The sequence below is a fragment of the Ovis canadensis genome, chromosome 14 (genome assembly GCF_042477335.2).
Source record: "Ovis canadensis isolate MfBH-ARS-UI-01 breed Bighorn chromosome 14, ARS-UI_OviCan_v2, whole genome shotgun sequence".
Classification (NCBI taxonomy): Eukaryota; Metazoa; Chordata; class Mammalia; order Artiodactyla; family Bovidae; genus Ovis; species Ovis canadensis.
In genome coordinates, this window is record NC_091258.1 from 54173028 (window position 1) to 54191327 (window position 18300).

At 46.7% G+C, this 18300-nt stretch overlaps 1 protein-coding gene across 2 annotated transcripts in view; it reads left to right on the forward strand.

Annotated features, from left to right (window-relative positions):
• ZNF536 (zinc finger protein 536) overlaps nt 1-18300 on the forward strand; it is a 331324-nt gene that overhangs the window by 172779 nt on the left and 140245 nt on the right. The window contains exons 4-5 of one of the 2 annotated variants that reach the window (XM_069548993.1): nt 8664-10232; nt 17381-18272. In XM_069548993.1, the coding sequence (XP_069405094.1) occupies nt 8664-10232; nt 17381-17388 (1577 nt within the window). In that variant the 3' untranslated portion in view covers nt 17389-18272. Of the gene's footprint in view, nt 1-8663; nt 10233-17380; nt 18273-18300 lie in introns of those variants that run through there. The other variant, XM_069548992.1, reaches the window with a different exon arrangement.

Here is an 18300-nt window from a genome sequence, read left to right on the forward strand (position 1 = left end):
GTGATACGGCAGTGACAGTGGTAGTCGCTGTAGTCATCACTTTCTGTGCACTCCCGTGTGCAAACACTGTGCTAAGTGCGGCTCGCTGCTTGCGGATTATTGTTATTCACCCCTTAATCCTCACAGCACCTTGGAGACCAGGTTCCACCCCTCCCACCCCACCCCCACGTCTCCTCCCCACCTCTTCCCCTTTGCAAGGGAGGGCGCTGAGCCTCAGGGACGTGAGGTTACCCGCTCGGAGTTGCCCAGCGTTGACTACAGGTCATAATTCAGATCTGCCTCGTTTAGAATCCCGTTCTTTCAACCACTGTGCTGTACTGCTATTTTTACTGTTCTGGGTGAACTTTTGGCTTGTTTTAGGGAATTAATGCAACATTTCTTTGACAGTGTGTGTCCACACCATAACCAGCGGGAGGAAAGGAAGTGACTTGTACCCACAAGGTGTGTTGACGCAGCCTTTCGGCGATTTAAAAGGGAAGTACTATGCACCCTGGCTCCTCCCCTCCCCTAACTCAGCCTGGCCTGAGGCCCCCTTGACCCAGCTTGCCTCCATGTACGCTTCGCACAAGGAGCTTAGGGAGGTGGTGAGGCAGGGGCATGGCCACAGGGGCTGGTGGAGGCGCCCTGGTCCCAGCGTGGAAGGTGGGGTGGAGTAGACGCTGACCTCATGGAGAAGATAAACTCCCACTGCCTTTCTGGAAATTGCCTTTCAACTAAGCACCGACTGGTATGCAGATGTGGGTGGGATGAAAGTTCAGCCACCTAAGCCAGGCGCCTTACACCTGATTTGCACACGCACAGCTTACCTTTGATGTGTCTGTATTTCCTGTTCTAGGTGAGGTAACCAGGCTGTTTTAACATTTATAAAAGCACTTTGAATAAATTCAAGAAAGGATTGGTTAAATGGCATGCTTCCCATTTCCTTTTCTAAAAGGAGAGTGTGAGTTGTTGTTCTTCATGGGGGACAGCCACCTGCGTAATGATGAAAAAAACAAAAGACCCACTTGCCCAAAAGGAGATGATTCCTTTTTTTCCTTTTTGTTTTGAATTAAAATTCCATCATTTCTCTAAGATGAACTAAAAGCCCATTTTCTTTCTCCACAGTCCCCCATCCTTGCTTTTCTTGCCTTAATGACATCCCAAACTTTTGTTGAAAATAATTGATTGAATTTAAATTTCCTTAAAAGTTTAAGAGGTAATGTTACAGTATAAATTTCCTACCAAACACTAAGTAGGGAAATATCCATTAGTGAAATTAACTACAGTTTCTAGGTAGCTAACAATGTGCCGTATACAGTAGGGCATGGCTAATGAACACTGCAGTGGGTGATATTTCATTATACAAATTAATGCTCACATTTTAATGGGAAAGTCACATAATGAATCTCGGCTTCAGTGACAGCAATTAGAGACACAGATTGTCCCCTTCTGGACAAGGCACTGTTTAGCAATAAGCAGCTGTGTGAAAAGTCTTCAGGTTTACAACATATATATGCTTTGGGGGAATTAGTGTACAATTTATATTAATGTACTGAAGCTTCGCTACAAAGGCACCACCATATTTATCTCTCCTGGTATTAACTAAGTAAAGATATGTAGAAAGACTAAATAAATATCAAATAGAGGATGCACATATGGAAAAATACTCGGTTACCCAACTTAAAAGCAGAAACACTTTTGGGGTTTAACACCCACGCACAAAAGTTAGAAACATGAAGCTCTTCTTAAAAGCTTGATAAAAGGATTTCCAAAGAGAATAAAATGAATCCCCCTGTCATTTTTGGAGAAGTGCTAAAGGGAACTTGGTCTGAATGGTTCCAGAATAACTCCCCAGAACAGTGAAGTTTCCTCGAATATCAAGTGCAAAGAATGATGAAGGACATGACCATGTAAAAATAGGTACAGTGAACTAATTAAACCACTGGTCGTATATTTCTTAAAATTTATGATACAACGACTTGGAGATGTTATCAATGATATTCCAAAATTGAATATACATCTTACGCCATGTGTCAGTGGGAAGCTGGTTTAATGTAAGATGGTTCCAATAATTTCACTAGTCCATGAAATGATGAACTGGCGACTTTTTAAATTTATTATGCCTTTTCTAGCAAAACTTTCTTTTCTAGCAATGCATTGTTTGGGACCCCATCCTATTCCTTTAAAATATTGTGAGAAGTTTCCCCACAGAAAGGCACCCCCACTGTCTGTCTTGCTTCCTTCAGTAGGTGAAGGGCTCAACACTCATCGTGCTTTGCCCAGACACAAGGTTCATAGACCAGATGCAGTCTGCAGAATAGGGTCCTTGGCTTGAAGAAGTTTTTAAGTGCATGCCATTATTTAATAACTGGGATATTGCATGTAGAAATCTGGAGGTGAGACATTTCTTAGACAGTCAAAGGTCCTATATTCGCTGCTGATGGCGTTGGGTGACAGCTCCCCTCCAGGAGAGGGGGGTGGCCCCCACCCTGCTGTTTTACGTATCATCTGTTGGGTTCTGAAAGCATCTCTGTGTGTGGCTGCTTCAACAAGCAGATGCAAAGATATTGAATCCAAACATCATGGAGGTGACCAGAGGGCTTATGTTGCCCTGGAGGCCTAGGGCGAATTGTCTGATCCCCCGAGTAGATTTGGACTCATTATGGGCCTAAGTGGACAATCATTCAAGTGGACAGAGCTGCTGGCAGGGTCTGAGGTTGCCTGGGCCACAGGGCTGCACAGAACGCCTTTCCAAGTCTCAGGCAGAGCCCGGCCCATAGAAGAGGGCTGGGTGGCCCATTGGCCCACCCCTTGGCAGACGCCTGGGGCTTTGTTAAAGCCAGCCTAGTGCGGGCCAGACGGGGTGACGCTGACTAAGGAGTGGCTCCCGGCATGGAACTCAGCATTTTTCTGTCAAGCAAGCTGCAGAGCAGACCTTGACTGCACCTCAGAGCACTGAATGTGCTGACGGTTTCTCCCACAGTCCAGGCCACTGTTGTGAGACGTTTGCCTCCCGAGCACACCGAAATGTGCCCTCAGGGAGGCTGGCCAACAGCTGGGATGTTTGCAGTAGAAACAAATCCCTGGCGTGGCCAGGATTCCCCAGGGGATATGCTCACCCCGACCCTGGTCTGCTGGCCAGAAACGCACCCAGCCGGGCTGGCAGTGGTCTCAGAAGCATTTCCCTGTCCCCTTTGTGATGATGAAGCCCAGGAGAGACAAGGAAAGGCTTCAAGGCAGAGGGCAATAGTGGTTATTACACATTAGGGATTACAAAGAAAGTAAAACTGGGCTTTTGTTCATTTTTGAAACAAGTTATCTAACGTTTTTGGGTTTATCCCATGGAACTCACTCTGGAGCACTTATCTGGGGGACTGGGTGGTACGGGGCAGTCACCTAAACAAAGCCCCTCAGGAACTTGGAGGTGAGGCTACATGGAGAAACCCACCGCTGAGGGCTCTTCCAGGATGTGCTCAGGGAAAGTGCATGGGGTTTTCTAGAACCTGAGCTGTCGAAATAACCCTTGAGGACTCTATTAAGTGGCCCTGAATTTACCAGGGCCTGGACCCTTGGAGACTCAAATGCTAGGAACGAACTATCCTTGTGTCTCAACTGTGGTCTTTCTCCCCTGAAACAGTGGCGGTCAAAGCCTACAGTGGGCCAAGTGAAGAGCTCCTCTCCTACATTGTGTGATGTGTGTGTGTGTGTGTGTGATTTGTGGTGTGTATGTGATATCTTTGTGTGTGTGTGTGTGTGGTGTCTGCGTGTGTGTGAATGTGTGTGATATATATGTAGTGTCTATGTGTGTGGGGGGGTTGTGTGGTGTGTGTGGGGGTTTGTGTAGTGTCTGCATGTGTGTGTGCTGTGTGGTGTGTGTGCGCTGTGTGGAGTATATATGTGGTATGTGTGATGTGATGTGTGGTGTGTGTGTGTGTGGTGTGGTGTGTGTAATGTGGTGTGTGTGGTGTGATGTGTGGGGTGTATATGGTATCTGTGTATGTGGTGTTTGTAATGTGATGTGTGGGTTGTGTTTGGTGTGTGTGTATGGGGGAGGATAGTGTGGTATCTGTATGTGTGTGTGCTGTGTAGTATGTATGTGTGATGTGATGTGTGGTATGTGTGTTGTGTGTGTGTTGTGTGTGTGGTGTGTAATGTGTTGTGTGGGTTGTGTGTGGTGTGTGTGTGTGTGTGGTGTGTAATGTGCTGTGTGGGTTGTGTGTGGTATGTAATGTGCTGTGTGGGTTGTGTGTGGTGTGTAATGTGCTATGTGGGTTGTGTGTGGTGTGTGTGTGATGTGTGGTGTGTGATGTGTTGTGTGGGGTGTGTGTGTGTGATGTGTGTTGTGTGTGTGTGGTGTGTAGTGTGTTGTGTGTGTGTGATGTGTGGGTTGTGTGTGGTGTGTGTGTGGTGTGTAATGTGTTGTGTGGGTTGTGTGTGGTGTGTGTGTGATGTGTGGTGTGGGTTGTATGTGGTGTGTGTGTGATGTGTGGTGTGTGATGTGTGTGATGTGTGTGGTGTGTGTGTATGATGTGTGGTATGTGTGGTGTGTGTGTGTGTGTGTGTATGATGTGTGGGATGTGTGGTGTGTGTGTGTGTGTGATGTGTGGGTTGTGTGTGGTGTGTGTGTGTGTGGTGTGTAATGTGCTGTGTGGGTTGTGTGTGGTGTGTGTGTGATGTGTAATGTGTTGTGTGGGTTGTGTGTGGTGTCTGTGTGGTGTGTGGTGTGTGATGTGTTGTGTGGGTTGTGTGTGTGTGTGATGTGTGGTGTGTGTGGTGTGTAATGTGTGTGTGTGTGTGTGAGATGTGTGGGGTGTGTGTGTGTGTGATATGTGTGGTGTGTAATGTGCTATGTGGGTTGTGTGTGTGTGTGGTGTGTGTGTGATGTGTGGTGTGTGTACAGTGTCTGTGTGTGTGGTGTGTGTGTGTGGTGTGTGATGTGTTGTGTGGGTTGTGTGTGGTGTGTGTGGTGTGTAATGCATTGTGTGTGGTGTGTGATGTGTTATGTGGGTTGTGTGGTGTGTGTGTGGTGTGTAACGTGTTGTGTGTGTGTGTGAATGTGGTGTGTGTGGATACTGTGGGTGGTGTGTCTGTGTGTATGGTATGTGTGGTGTGTAATGTGTTGTGTGTGGTGTGTGGGATGTGTGTGGTGTGTGATGTGCTGTGTGGGTTGTGTGTGTGATGTGTGGTGTGTGTGGTGTGTAATATGCTATGTGGGTTGTGTGTGGTGTGTGTGTGATGTGTGGCGTATGTACAGTGTCTGTGTGTGAGTGGTGTGTGAGTGTGTGGTGTGTGATGTGTTGTGTGGGTTGTGTATGTGTGTGATGTGTGGGTTGTGTGTGTGATGTGTGTGGTGTGTAATGTGCTGTGTGGGTTGTGTGTGGTGTGTATGTGATGTGTGGTGTGTGTACAGTGTCTGTGTGTGTGGTGTGTGTGTGTGTGGTATGTGATGTGTTGTGTGGGTTGTGTGTGGTGTGTGTGGTATGTAATGTGTTGTGTGTGGTGTGTGATGTGTTGTGTGGGTTGTGTGGTGTGTGTGGTGTGTAATGTGTTGTGTGTGTGTGATGTGTTGTGTGGGTTGCGTGTGTGTGTGATGTGTGGTATGTGTGGGTTGTGTGTGGTGTGTGTGTATGATGTGTGGCGTGTGTACAGTGTCTGTGTGTGAATGTGGTGATTGTGGGTACTGCGGGTGGTGTGCCTCCCACTCTGATCGCTCTGCTGGGTCTCCTCTCCTCCCCTGTGAGAGCAAGGCTCTTATCTTTTTGGTTCTTCCCTTAGTCTCCAGCACCAAGTACTGTACTTGGTGGGTAGGGACTTGCTCATTCCTTCAGAGACTGTGTGAATGAATCTGTGTGTTTCTGGGTGTGCGGTTGCATACATGTGTGGACATTTTTGTCTCTGGCATCATTCAGGAGATGTGGTTTGGCTCTGGACACGACCTTTAGAATTGACATGATGCCCCAGAGAACACGTGCTCCAACTTGCCACATTACAGGTCAAGGAAGCCAAGGTCCCAAGATGAGAATCCTGTGCCCCGTGGAGCAAAAATCGTCCAGAGTGTCTGTCCCAGACTCTCCAAACGCCTCCTGGGGGCCAGAGGTCCAGCCTTGCGCCTCTGCCACTTGGTCCCACAGCATCCACCTAGAAGGGCAGTTCCCAGGGAGGCTCCTTGTAGTGGTTCTCCACCCAGCCTCCATAGAGGGTCACGTGTGGGGGCCTTTGCCCACCTCAGGTCAACCCCAAAGGCCAATCTGCCCCGGGAACTTCTGGAAGTAATGGTGGGACCAGTTATCAGCACTTTTTAAAGCTCCTCAAGCAGTTCCACTTTGATTTTTCAAAATGTAACGTTTACACTGTTGGCTTCAGAATCATCAGGGACACCTATGGAACCACCCACTTCTACCCCCTCTCCCCCGGACCCAGGGAAACAGAACTGCTGTGCCTTGGGTCCCAGGACAGGCGTTTTAAACTCTCTTGGGGGTTCTAATTCTCAGTACAGTCTGAAAACCACTGCTCCAGTGAGCGTTTCAAGTGTGTGTCCCTTGGAAATCGACACACATCCCCCGAGCATCCTTGCTGTCGGCCAGGAAAGGCAGCCCCACCCCACCAGGCGTGGAGGGAAGCCCTGCTTTCTCCCTCTGCAGCTCCTGCTGATGGATGCCCATGCATGCTCTGCACACCCTTTGCCAGATGCGCTTAATCGTTTCCAGGTGCATTTTTGAAATGCATCCTGAGTCTCATCCAGTACCTGCAGGCACCTTTGCCAGCTCTCACTGCAGGGCCATCCCCCAGGCCTTACACCAACCCGTGGACCAGGATACGAGTTCCTTGTCAGGCTTTCCTGCCACAAGCCCCACAGCCAGCTCCCTCCACCCCTGCCCCTCAGCTTCAGGGGCTGCCTCTGCTGCAACTGGCACTGGACTTCTGTGTCAGCCCAGAAGTACCCCATCCACAATGCCCATCCCGCGGAGAGTTCCCTAGTTTCCAGTGAAATGTCACATAGCAGTGGCTGAAGGGAATTGGAGCCTATCGTGGGCATTGACTTCAAGAAGTGGGAAATGGTGCCCTAAGCCACTCATCAGAAAGAGAGTCCCAGCTGGGTCCTCTCTGATGTGTCCCGGGGAACCTTCACCTGCATATAGGTGGGAAAGAGAAGTACACAACCCCCATTTGATGAGGCAGGTACAGCTTCTCCAAGGCTAGAGCACACAGTCTGGAGGTGACGTGGAGTCCTCTGTCAGAACCTGGGCTGGTGGTCCTCTTATTTACAAAATCCATGCATCCTCCCCCTGCCCCTAATAAGTATATTACCCCCAAATACCCTGTGCCTGGAGACTGCGAATCTGGCATCACCTGAGACTAGACATGGTAAAATGTCTCCAGAATACACCGTTCACCCTTGACTTGCTGTTGCTTTAGATCGCTGTTTTACAACAGAATAGAGGAAGTGGTGGGGGAATGCCTGAGTTTCCTTGGAGAAATAATAATTGTGATTATTGACAGAGTGCTGTTGTAAACAAGGAACTCGAACAGTCCCATTTCTTCCAGAGAGCTTTTTGATTCCAAGGTCCAGAGAAGACCCTGGATTGTGCACCAATTCTTAGCATATATTTAAATCCACATTTGTTTACCCTCCTCTCTTTTCCTCCCCTACCATGCAAGCAGGTCTCAGTTGTATGTCATGGTGTTGTTTTCCATAGTGGAAAGAACAATAGAAGTTGTGTGTTGGATTTAAATAAATATTTAATTCATGAAAATGATCTTATATGTTTTAAAACAGCCTTTAAAGCTATTTTTATTCTCTAGAAAGTGCTTATTATAGGTAAATTACACATTTTACTACCGGAGCATTAGGTTTGCCATTAGTACAAATTTAAGGCACTACAAAGACCAGTAGATAATGTTAATTTCAAATACAGAGACTAAATATATTTTGTGCCTTTTTATTACTCATTTTCTTTTAAGTTTTATTGACTGCTTTTTATCTTAACTATATGTCTTTACATGCTGCAATCATAATGCACTGTAATGGTATTAATATTTTATAGAATCGGTATTTATAGTTCTTTATTTAGAAACAATGAAGTAGGTTTGCAGATATCTGAGCCCGTCTGGAATGGTGCCCTCCAAATAATGATAAATTACTTGTGCGGTATGCCATTTGCTAATTATATCCATGATTTACTGCAGAGCAAGACTTAAATCATTCATTTCAGTCTTGCGTAACAGTGCCATAAAATTTTTAGGTTTAAAAATGGTTTCCATGTGTATAATTTAAACAAATTTTAGAGCTATTGTATACACAAAATATTGCAACCACCCATTTGTTACATACTTTGTCTTTTTAAACTTCTACTTTTAATGATCACTGTGGTTGAAATTATTATGCTTAATTTTCATAATCATAGCTTTTAAATCTACAGCCGTTTTCACATGTTAGATAAAGAAAAAGATAGCTAATTGTGTGTAGATAGTATGTCATTCCTGAATAGTCCCAAATGGTACAAAATCATTAAAAAAGCTTAAGAGTACGAATTATTCTTCTATTAAAAAACAGTTGTTCTCTAACTAATTATTAGTTTGAGCTGCTTTGTTTCCAAGAACAAATGTTGATCCTTCTAGCCTTGTTCAGCACACCAAAATGAGATTAACACTTTTTTTTTTCTCCTTATACCAAAATCTTGCAGGTGAGAAACCCTACAAATGCCCCCACTGTGATTATGCCGGTACCCAATCAGCTTCCTTAAAATACCACCTAGAACGGCACCACCGGGAGCGGCAGAATGGAGCTGGGCCACTCTCTGGGCAGCCCCCGAACCAAGACCACAGGGACGAGCTGGCCAACAAAGCCGCTTTGTTTATCAGGCCAGACATCCTGCGGGGCGCCTTTAAGGGGCTCCCCGGAATCGACTTCAGAGGTGGCCCTGCGTCTCAGCAGTGGACGTCAGGAGCGCTCTCATCTGGAGATCACACAGGACAGGCCAGTGGCATGTCTTCTGAGGCTCCTTCAGACGCCCTGAAAGGCACTGACCTTCCTTCCAAGAGCACCCACTTCTCCGAAATCGGGAGAGCTTATCAAAGTATCGTGAACAATGGTGTGAATTTCCAAGGGTCCTTGCAGGCGTTCATGGACAGCTTTGTCCTAAGCTCCTTGAAGAAGGAGAAGGACTTGAAGGACAAAGCCCTCTCTGACCCTCCTTCCATGAAGGTCCACGGGGCGGATGGTGGCGAGGAGAAGGCGGGCAGCAGGGTGGCCCCCAGGAAGTCTGAGAAGTCTCAGTATGAGCCCCTGGACTTGTCCGTGCGGCCGGACGCTGCCTCCCTCCCGGGCTCCTCGGTGACTGTGCAAGACAGCATTGCGTGGCACGGCTGCTTGTTTTGTGCTTTCACAACATCCTCTATGGAGCTGATGGCCCTTCATCTCCAGGCCAACCACCTGGGCAAAGCGAAACGCAAAGATAACACTATCGGGGTGACAGTCAATTGCAAAGACCAAGCCCGGGAGGCCAGTAAAGCAGCCTTGCTGCCCTCGGGACAATCAAACAAAGAGATGGCGCTTTCCACCATGATGGGACCTCTAGACTCGGCTTCCGAGAAGATGGCCCAAGGACAGGTCAAAGAGACTCTGGGGGAGCAGAAGGGTGGCCCATGGCCCAGCCACATGGACCCCTCATTCTGTAGCTTCCCATCAGACTTCTACAAGCAGTTCGGTGTTTACCCAGGCCTGCTGGGCTCGGGGGCCGCCAGCTCCTGCCCCAACAGGGAGCCCGATGGGAAGGCCCACTCCGAAGATGACGCCCCGATCCTGATCCCCGAAACCACAAATAAGAACACTACTGATGACCTCTCGGACATCGCCTCCTCGGAGGACATGGACTCCTCCAAGGGAGAAAACAATGAGGAAGAGGATATTGACACAGAGCCGGAGGTGATGAGCAAGCCGCCTGCCCTGAGCAAGGACGGAGGCAGCGACAGCGGCGACGGCCTGCTGCCCTCAGGCGCCCCACAGCCTGTCCAGGGACTGGTCTCCCCTCTGCCCCAGGCGTCGGAGAAACAATGGCACAGCCCGGGCCTTCTTCCAGCCCAAGACCCCACGGCAGGCCTGCCCAAGCCGGAGCGGGGGCCCCAGGGCCTGGAGAAGCCGATGAACGTGCTGTCGGTCCTCAGGGCCTATAGCTCTGATGGCTTAGCAGCCTTTAACGGACTTGCAAGCAGCACAGCAAATTCTGGATGTATCAAGAGGCCAGACTTGTGTGGTAAGTTTTAGAGTCCTCTTCCTTTAGTTCATTTCCCAAAAACATCAGTGCTGATCTGTGTATTTTTTAAAAATGGGGTAAATTTATCCATGAGCAGATTTTGAACTACACATAAAATACCCCCAACTATGCTGTATACGCAATGTAGACAATCATGAGAGTCAAATTCATTTAGAAAGTGTCGGACCTCGTACTTTTGTGTTTCAATTTGCATTATTGTGATCTGAAATGCCTGTCTGTACTGAAGGCATGGAGAAGGGGGCGGGGTCTCACAGTATGAACCACTCCTGTTTTTTAATCCATAACTTGAGGGGGACAGGAGAAGCTTAATAAAACAAAAAGAGACCTGGTAACTTGTAAACTTTTTAGTCTTTTCAACTTAACGCATAAGATGCCTAAAGACAATTCCTTACTGCTTTGCTAAGCCAAATCTGCTTTCTGAAACTTTTCTTTATAATGACTTAGAGGATACTAAAATCATATCACACTAACCACAATGTAGAAATAAAGTGACCCGCTCTCCAAATAGGGAGATGGTTGTGGGGTGTTTGTGATTCATCTTCAGACATATCAAATGGCAGTTACTGTGACTTTGGCCTTCTAGTATTGCCTTCTGTCTGTCTGTCTCTTCACCCGTCTGTCTGTTGTTCTAACAAGAAGTGTACATTATGAAGTCCCTGGTTAGCAGTGTTGTGATCCTGTCTGTCTTGGATTTATGCCTGCCTGATCTTGTTAGCAAATTGGCAATTCTTTACTTCCTTAAAGAATATGTTTACTCCAAAGTAATTCCAGATCTTAAAAAGTAATGCTAGATTTGAAGCCTAGAACTACATCAAATGAATGTCGGTGTGGGCAGGGAGGATCAAAGTCATTCTCTCAGCACCCAGATATTCTTATTTGAAAGTCTTTCTCCAAATTGAAGCTCAGTGTGTTATTTCCAGCCCCAAATTTCCCCTCTAGAGACAAATGACCATGGTATCTTCCCATCTGTAGCCCATGAATGCATTTCTGTGACTTTACTTGTTCAAAAAAGGAAGCAAAGTAGGAAGGGAGGGAGGGAGGGAGCAAGGAAAGAAGGACAAGAGGGAGGAAGCAAGGAAGGAAAGAAGGAAGAGAGGGAGGGAGTGAAGATCCTATTTAACTTCTGAATCCTGACATTCCTTTTAGCACAGAGTGGGATTCAGCAAGCTGGATTCAGTTCATAATTTAAATTGATATATTTCTTTTTCTCTCTCCTTCCCTAATTCACTAAGAACTGGATCAAGCAGTCAGAAATATTTTTTGAATTGTCAAAAATCACTAAATGGATTTCTGACAGCTCAAAAAAATATTGACAGTTCCTTACGCTGAATGATTCATAAGGCCCCATTAACCAGCACCCCCAGATCTATTTTTAGTCACATACAATTCATTACTTTTGAAGCTGTTAAAAACAATATTTAAAGGAAGGAGAAAAGGGTTTCATGTCAGTCCAATTTTTTTTTTCTTTTCTTCCAGGGGAGCGATGTTTGTCTTTTTTTTTTTTTTATTGTTGTTGTTTTAAGTTTGTGATTGGAGTGCTTTCTTTTTCATTGTTGTTTGGGGATTTTTTTTTTAAGTCTATTTTCAGTTCTTTCAAATACCTACGTAGGACCATAGTTCCTGCCAGGAATCCATGCATCAGAAAAGATCAAAACCTGGCATGTTTATAAGCTCATTATTATTGAAATGAGCTCATATTACCCCTATTAATTTTCCCATCGTCCTATCAATGCCGAAGGAAGGCTGCCTGCCTTTGAGGAAGCATGCCTGCTTGTGTCCTTTTGCACCAGGCAAGGGTGGAGGGGAAACGGTATCAGGGAGCCCTTTCCTCTGAGCTGTAGCTCTCAGGCCCTTCTCCCCCTCCCCAAATAGCAGCTCCCCACACTCCCCTGACATTTCTGGGGTACAAGCAGAAGCTTTGCTTAGTCAGCCTTTCAGCCACTGGGTGACAGCCTGGTTAGTTGCAGCCCCTGTCCTGAAAGGGGAGTGTAGACTCTCAGCCCAGCCAGGCTCCAGGATACCTGGTTGCTTCCCAGCGGGGTATCCAGGTCCCACTACTCCACCTTGAACTCATGGTAAGATGCCAAAAGTAACTCCAATCAAAAAATGCCGATTTTTAGAGAGCACAAGTTCTGTATTTCATTTATCCTCATGTCTCTTGCATCCTCTTGCTTAGTTTGGGAGCAGGCAAGAAAGGCCCTTCCCTGGCCTCTGTGTTTGCTTGGGTGGGGGCGGATATCTTGACTCTGTCCAGTTCTCATCCCGCTCTCCCACGCTGGCCTACCATAATCAAAATCCTCTTCTTGATTTCTTATTGGCTGTTGTGACATGGGAGGGCCAGGCATATTCATCCTCCCTAAAAGCTGATATCTGGGAGGGAAAGTTAAAGTCACTGAGCTACAGAGGGGGCATTTGGGGCCATTTTTCTTCCTGCCTAGTCTACTGTCTTTTTAGCATTGCAAAAAGCACAAATGATAGTTGAAAACCTCAAACTCCCGTTGGCTTGACTTTGCCAAGGTGGATATGATATTGGCACAAGGAATCAAATACTCCTAATGTTTATTCCTTCCTCTCTGCTCCACTCAGAATAGATATGGGTTTTCAAACAGGCCCACCAGCTTGATAGCTGGTTTCCTCAAGAAGCTGGGCTTTGCACAACCAAAGGATTATTCTGTTAGTTTTTATCTCAAGAGAGTTCAGCATTTGATTTTGCCTGGTTAGTAAACCCAAATCCCTGCTTTGATGCCCCTACAAACAGGCTTGTCGGAGAGCTAATGTCCATCTGTATCTATTCTCATGGGTGTAAAATTGTTGGGAGAAGCATCAGGAAAGATCTTGTTCAAGTCATGTAGAGCCCTCTCCCCACCAGAGTTCAGTGGCTCTGCTGACACAGGCTGGTGAGTGGAGAAGGGGCCTTTAACCCTCAGTTTATGGATGATCCTCACGTTGTAAGCTCTGCTTCTGGATTCTTAATTCTGCATGCCTGCTCTCTAACTTTTAAGGCTCTGGCCCTACATTCCTTAGTGTCGTAAGCCTGGGTTCTTGGCCTATGTGCGCTGTCTACTCCTAGGCAATACAGAAGTGAGAGACAACCAGGAGAAAGGCCATCCCAGCCAGCTGGGTAGGGGAGGCATGCAGCATTTGCCAACATTGAGAGCTTGAGTGTGAACTTCTAAAGATCAGAGACGTGTCACAGATGATCCTAGGAAGGTGACTGAGCCATCTTGGATTAAACTGAAGGGCATGTGTTGTTGGCTTCTAGAGTGAGTCAGGCCCCACTCTGGGCCTGATCACATTACAAGAAATCCTGCTCCAATCAAAGTCCCCATTTCCAGGCTCCAGGCATGGCCCACCTTTCTTTAGTCTGTTGAAGAGCATAATGTACAAGGGCACTCCCATGCCGTGGGAGAGCTTGGATGTGCCCTTGGTTTTGTTGGAATGGATTTGACCTTGGTCTTGTAATGGGACAGGATCCATGTGATTATCTAATAAGAGGGGCCAGGGCAGACCAGGGCAGCATTCATATCCACTGAAAAGACAAGGCAGACAGCTCCTTTGTCTAGGCTGAGAAATCTGATGAACTGTTGTATCAACCAGTAGCTTGGAATCTGAGAGTGCTCTGGTGGGCCCCAGACCGCACAGAGGTGGTTCTGCACAATACCTGTGGGGCTGGCTGCATGGCCCAGGGACAGAACTTGCTTCTCTCCAGAGTTTGGGGATTTGAAGAGCAGCCACTACTTTTATTTTTGAACCCTAGATAGATGACTGGTAACCATGGTGTGTTGAGCAGTTTGCTCTATGTTCTTTGGTGAGCCCAAGAGTAGGGTTGATGGTGAAGAACTAAAGTCAAATTAAGGGAAAGGGAGTGAGCAGGGTACAACCCCCCTTACTCTTGGAGTAACCAACCCTCAGGGAAGCCCAGCTGAGTGAGGAGAATCTAGCAGCTTGTCTGTGGTGGGCTTGAGGTCCTTGTACATTGGCTCCCAGACCAAGTGACCCACTGAGCCTGGGAGGAAGCAAGTGAGAAGCCAGGGTCATTAACAGCAATTGATTCAGTATTCCCTATTAGGGGGCAACTGGCTTCCCTGACCCAAGTTATGTCTGAGACCAAGAGTTCTCTCATGACAATGAGAGAATGAGGACCCCTCCCCTTTCCTGGAAAAAAAAAAAAAAAGACAGGTTTCAAAAAGCTCTGTGCCTCATGTATTCTAAAATGTCTGATGACATGATAGAAGCTCAACTCTTTTTGAAATGTGCCTTCTGTCCTGCAAAAACCTTGTTGATTTCTCAGCATAGGCAGTCTGAAAATATTCACCATTTTATCAGCTATACAGTCTAGAGCAGGGGTAGGCAACTACTTTCCTAGGTTAGAGAGTGAGCCCATTAGGCTTGCAGGCTCTGTGGTCTCTGCTGGGCAGCACAGAGCAGCCAGCAAGCAATAAGGAAACAAATGGGCATGCCTGCATTCCAGTAAGCTTCATTTACTGACACAGCAGTGGGCTAGAATTGGCCCAGAGGTCCTAGTGTGTCCGCCTCTGCTAGAGTATAAAGAAGGTTGCATTGCTGTGGTCATCCCTAGAAAAGATATGTGAAAACCGTCCTCTGCAACCCCACTGGCCTGTGAGATGATGCGGGCAGGACTCAGGTCAGCAGCTGCAACATTCCATCTATTGCTGTTTAATGCCAGAGATGCAGGAGATTTTCTGAGAGTGAGAGGGGGCTTGTAGACCTACATGGCCTGGAGTAGCTTTTTCTGGAAGGTCACATCTCTGTCTATGTGTAAAAGACTTTCAAGAGAACACCCTCCTCCGTGACTCATGGTGGGTCCACGGCCCCCACCATCACAGCCAAAGCAGGCAGACAAGAAAGACACAGGAGCTCTTTGATGGACAGAAGCGTAAGGATAAAAAGAGATGATGGAGGTAGAAGAGCTTGGATAAATGGAGCTGATATTTTCTAGAAGAGATGATGTCCACATTAGGCTATCACAAGGAGGTGATGTCACTGCCCAAACATCTTTGGGTTGCAGTCGTCCCTTTTAGCCCTGAGCGGGTACAAATCTTACTTTCCATCAAGGTTATAGAGACACATTTTATTTCCTTATGTCTGCCACGCCAAGTCGCTGATGGCTGTTTCTGGGCATGTGGGTATGTTAGCCTGGAAGGCAGTTCTGGTGATTTAGTGGTGACATCCCATCACTGTGGTCACACCTTCCAGTTTCTACCCAGTTCGCCTCCTCATAGAAAGCAGGTGCTTCAGAGTAGGAAATGTCTTACCACCTCAGGCTTTGGCCAAGAAATGGCTAATGTCTGTGGTTAGTCAGAGATTTCCAAGCGGGCTGTGGCTGGGGTGTGTGACACTGTTCACACTGCATCTGTATGCATGAAGACACCCAAGCACAGGCTGCCGGTGCATAGCCCATGATAGGTGGTATGTTTTTCGGTCTCGTGGACAATTCTAAGTTTTAAGGTGTGGCCCTGAAGTCAACAGGTCCTAATGGAGAAAGAAAATTAGTTAAATGGCACAGAAAGAGAACCACCAAATCCAAATCCACCAAGTGTACAGGTGCCCAGGTTCAGCCAACGCATGGGAGGGCAGTGAGCCTAGGAGGCCCAGGGAATCTCTGTCATAGGGTCTTGTCTCTAGAGCTGCCATGCTTTATTTAAAGCCAAATGAGCCATTATCCTTCTCTTCTCTTCTTCCTAAGCTGACTCTTACTATCAGCTTACGGACACTGTGGATAAAGCACAACTTTTGCACTCCCTTTCTTGGCCCAATTTTATCATTTCTAGGTTGGCTGTTGACTCCCATTGTCCAGGCTGCCCCCAGTCATAGTGCATGTCCAGGGCCTGATGTTAGACCTCAGTAGGGAGGATCAATTGGCTTGTCCTGAAGTCCAGGGGCAGATCCTTTCAATTAATGCAAATCGCCACCCCATCCTGCCTGCTCTGCCCCTGCTGACTGCCTCACAGCTGGCTGCAGAGCCTTTCCCTTTGTCTCTGGTGGGACAAAGCACAGGTGCTATCCCCTCGGGGTCTCCCACAGAAACCAGCACCCTGGACAGGCTCTCCCCTGGCCCCATCCAGAGCCTCACGGGGTGCAGCCTCTTTGGGTGACAGCCCTCTCCAAACTCTTTCGGCATTCTACTCCTCCTCCCTTTCCTTCTGTTTAAATTAAATGGGAATGCCACTGACGTGATGTCGTTTGCACTGCGGGATGACAGAACTGTTGTGTGAATACCATTGTATTTGCCAAATGGTCCACTCGTCATTTCAGAACAAACAAATGGATGGTGTCTGTAAGTCGGCAAACACTGGTGACATTTAGCCTTGTTTATGTTCCTTTCCTTTTGCTGCATATTTTTGGCTCCAAAAGCTACTGTCTGAATCAACAGTGCCTCCGAAGCAGAAGTCTGGTAGCTTTCATTTTGGTTGCCATATCCATGTTCTCTTTGGATTGCATGATACCTGTTGCCCAGGATCAAGCCTGGGCTGGGAGAAGAGACCAACCAAACTCTTTGGTTCAAAACATACATGCCTGTATACAGTAATTTTTCCTCCCTAACGATGACTTCAAATTGGGAGAGAGGAGGAGAATGCCGAGTGAAGAGAGTGTTGTCAGAATGGACATCCACGTCCCTGGGGAAATGCAAGCCTCCAGGCAGGCCCAGCCACCGCCATATGCAATAGGAGCAGCGTGACCCTATGTGTATCTTGAGTGCTTTTGGGGACTTAAGCTTTGGGGTCTGCCTTCTGAGGCTGCTGAATCAAAGTGGTGGTTGGCATGGACAGCCATCTAGCTACAGACATCTTAGCTGCTGAAGGAATCAGGTTCTTTCTTCTTTTTATTCAGATGTTATGTGCCAAGCCCAGGTTTCAGATAAGTAGTAATTATCTCCTATTACTTAGCTCTGATCAACAGCACCTCTGCATCTAATTTCCAACCTGCTCTAATCACATAGACTATTCTTGCTTTAGCCAGAGATGGAAGGACCAAATTTTATAAATATTGCTTTATTGTCATCATTCCATTAAACAATTAGGGAGTGTGGCCCTGCCCTTGCTTTCGAATGCCTCTAGCCCACATGGTTTCTGGATTGTTTAATGAATCTGCACATTTTCTTGCAGGTAAGTGACACCCCCTGTTCTAGTCGGTCTAGCTGGATTTGCCCTTGTCTGTTCGTGCTCCTCGGTGGCTATCTGCAGCTTGTTAATCGTGTAAAGTCAAGAGAAGAATGTATACACATATGTGTGTTGAATAAACAATTACTATTGGCATAGGTATGTGTATACACATGGCACACCAACCTACAGTATATATAGCGAAGAATCAGGGAGACTAAAAATACTGCCCCATATGTTCCACTATTAGCGAAGGATGGTGAAGCCTTAGTAACTTGAGCGAGAGAGAAAATTCCCTCAGAGTCACGAATTCTGCAAAACAAACTCTGGTGGATTGGAGCCCCTTCACCTGTGGAAACCCTGTTGGGGGGGCTTCCGCTCAGCACAGCTTCTAGAAGCGGGCCCTGTGATGGTCTCGTTGGCATTACTGCTTGTGTCCGATTGTCCTGTATTTTGTAACACTTTAGAAGAATACAGAAAAGTGCAGTAATTCTCTTTCTCCATAGTATTTAAGCAGTAATATTGCTAGTTTAATATTGTGTCAGGTCGTCACGTTAACCAGGAACAGATGACAGTAAAGTACCAGTGAACAGCACCTCAACATCCACTCCTTAAAAATGGTGATTGAAGCAAACTGTGTAAACTTGTACTGGGTTATCGTGTGCTTTGGAATAGAGTATTGTTGAAGTAATTAGAAGATATATGAAGGTGTTCCTGGTAATGAAGGCATGTAAGTTATAATAATTGTAGCTTTCTGAATAAGTGTCAAACTATATCTCTAAGTGTGCTGTATGCTGAGTTACAAGTTAGGTCATTTATGAATGGAATGTAAAACAATACTAAAAATGCTTCAATAACTTATCTTGGTATTGCTAATAAAAAAAGCTGTGAAACATTAGTGCAGTTTTGAGTCATTATGTTAATTC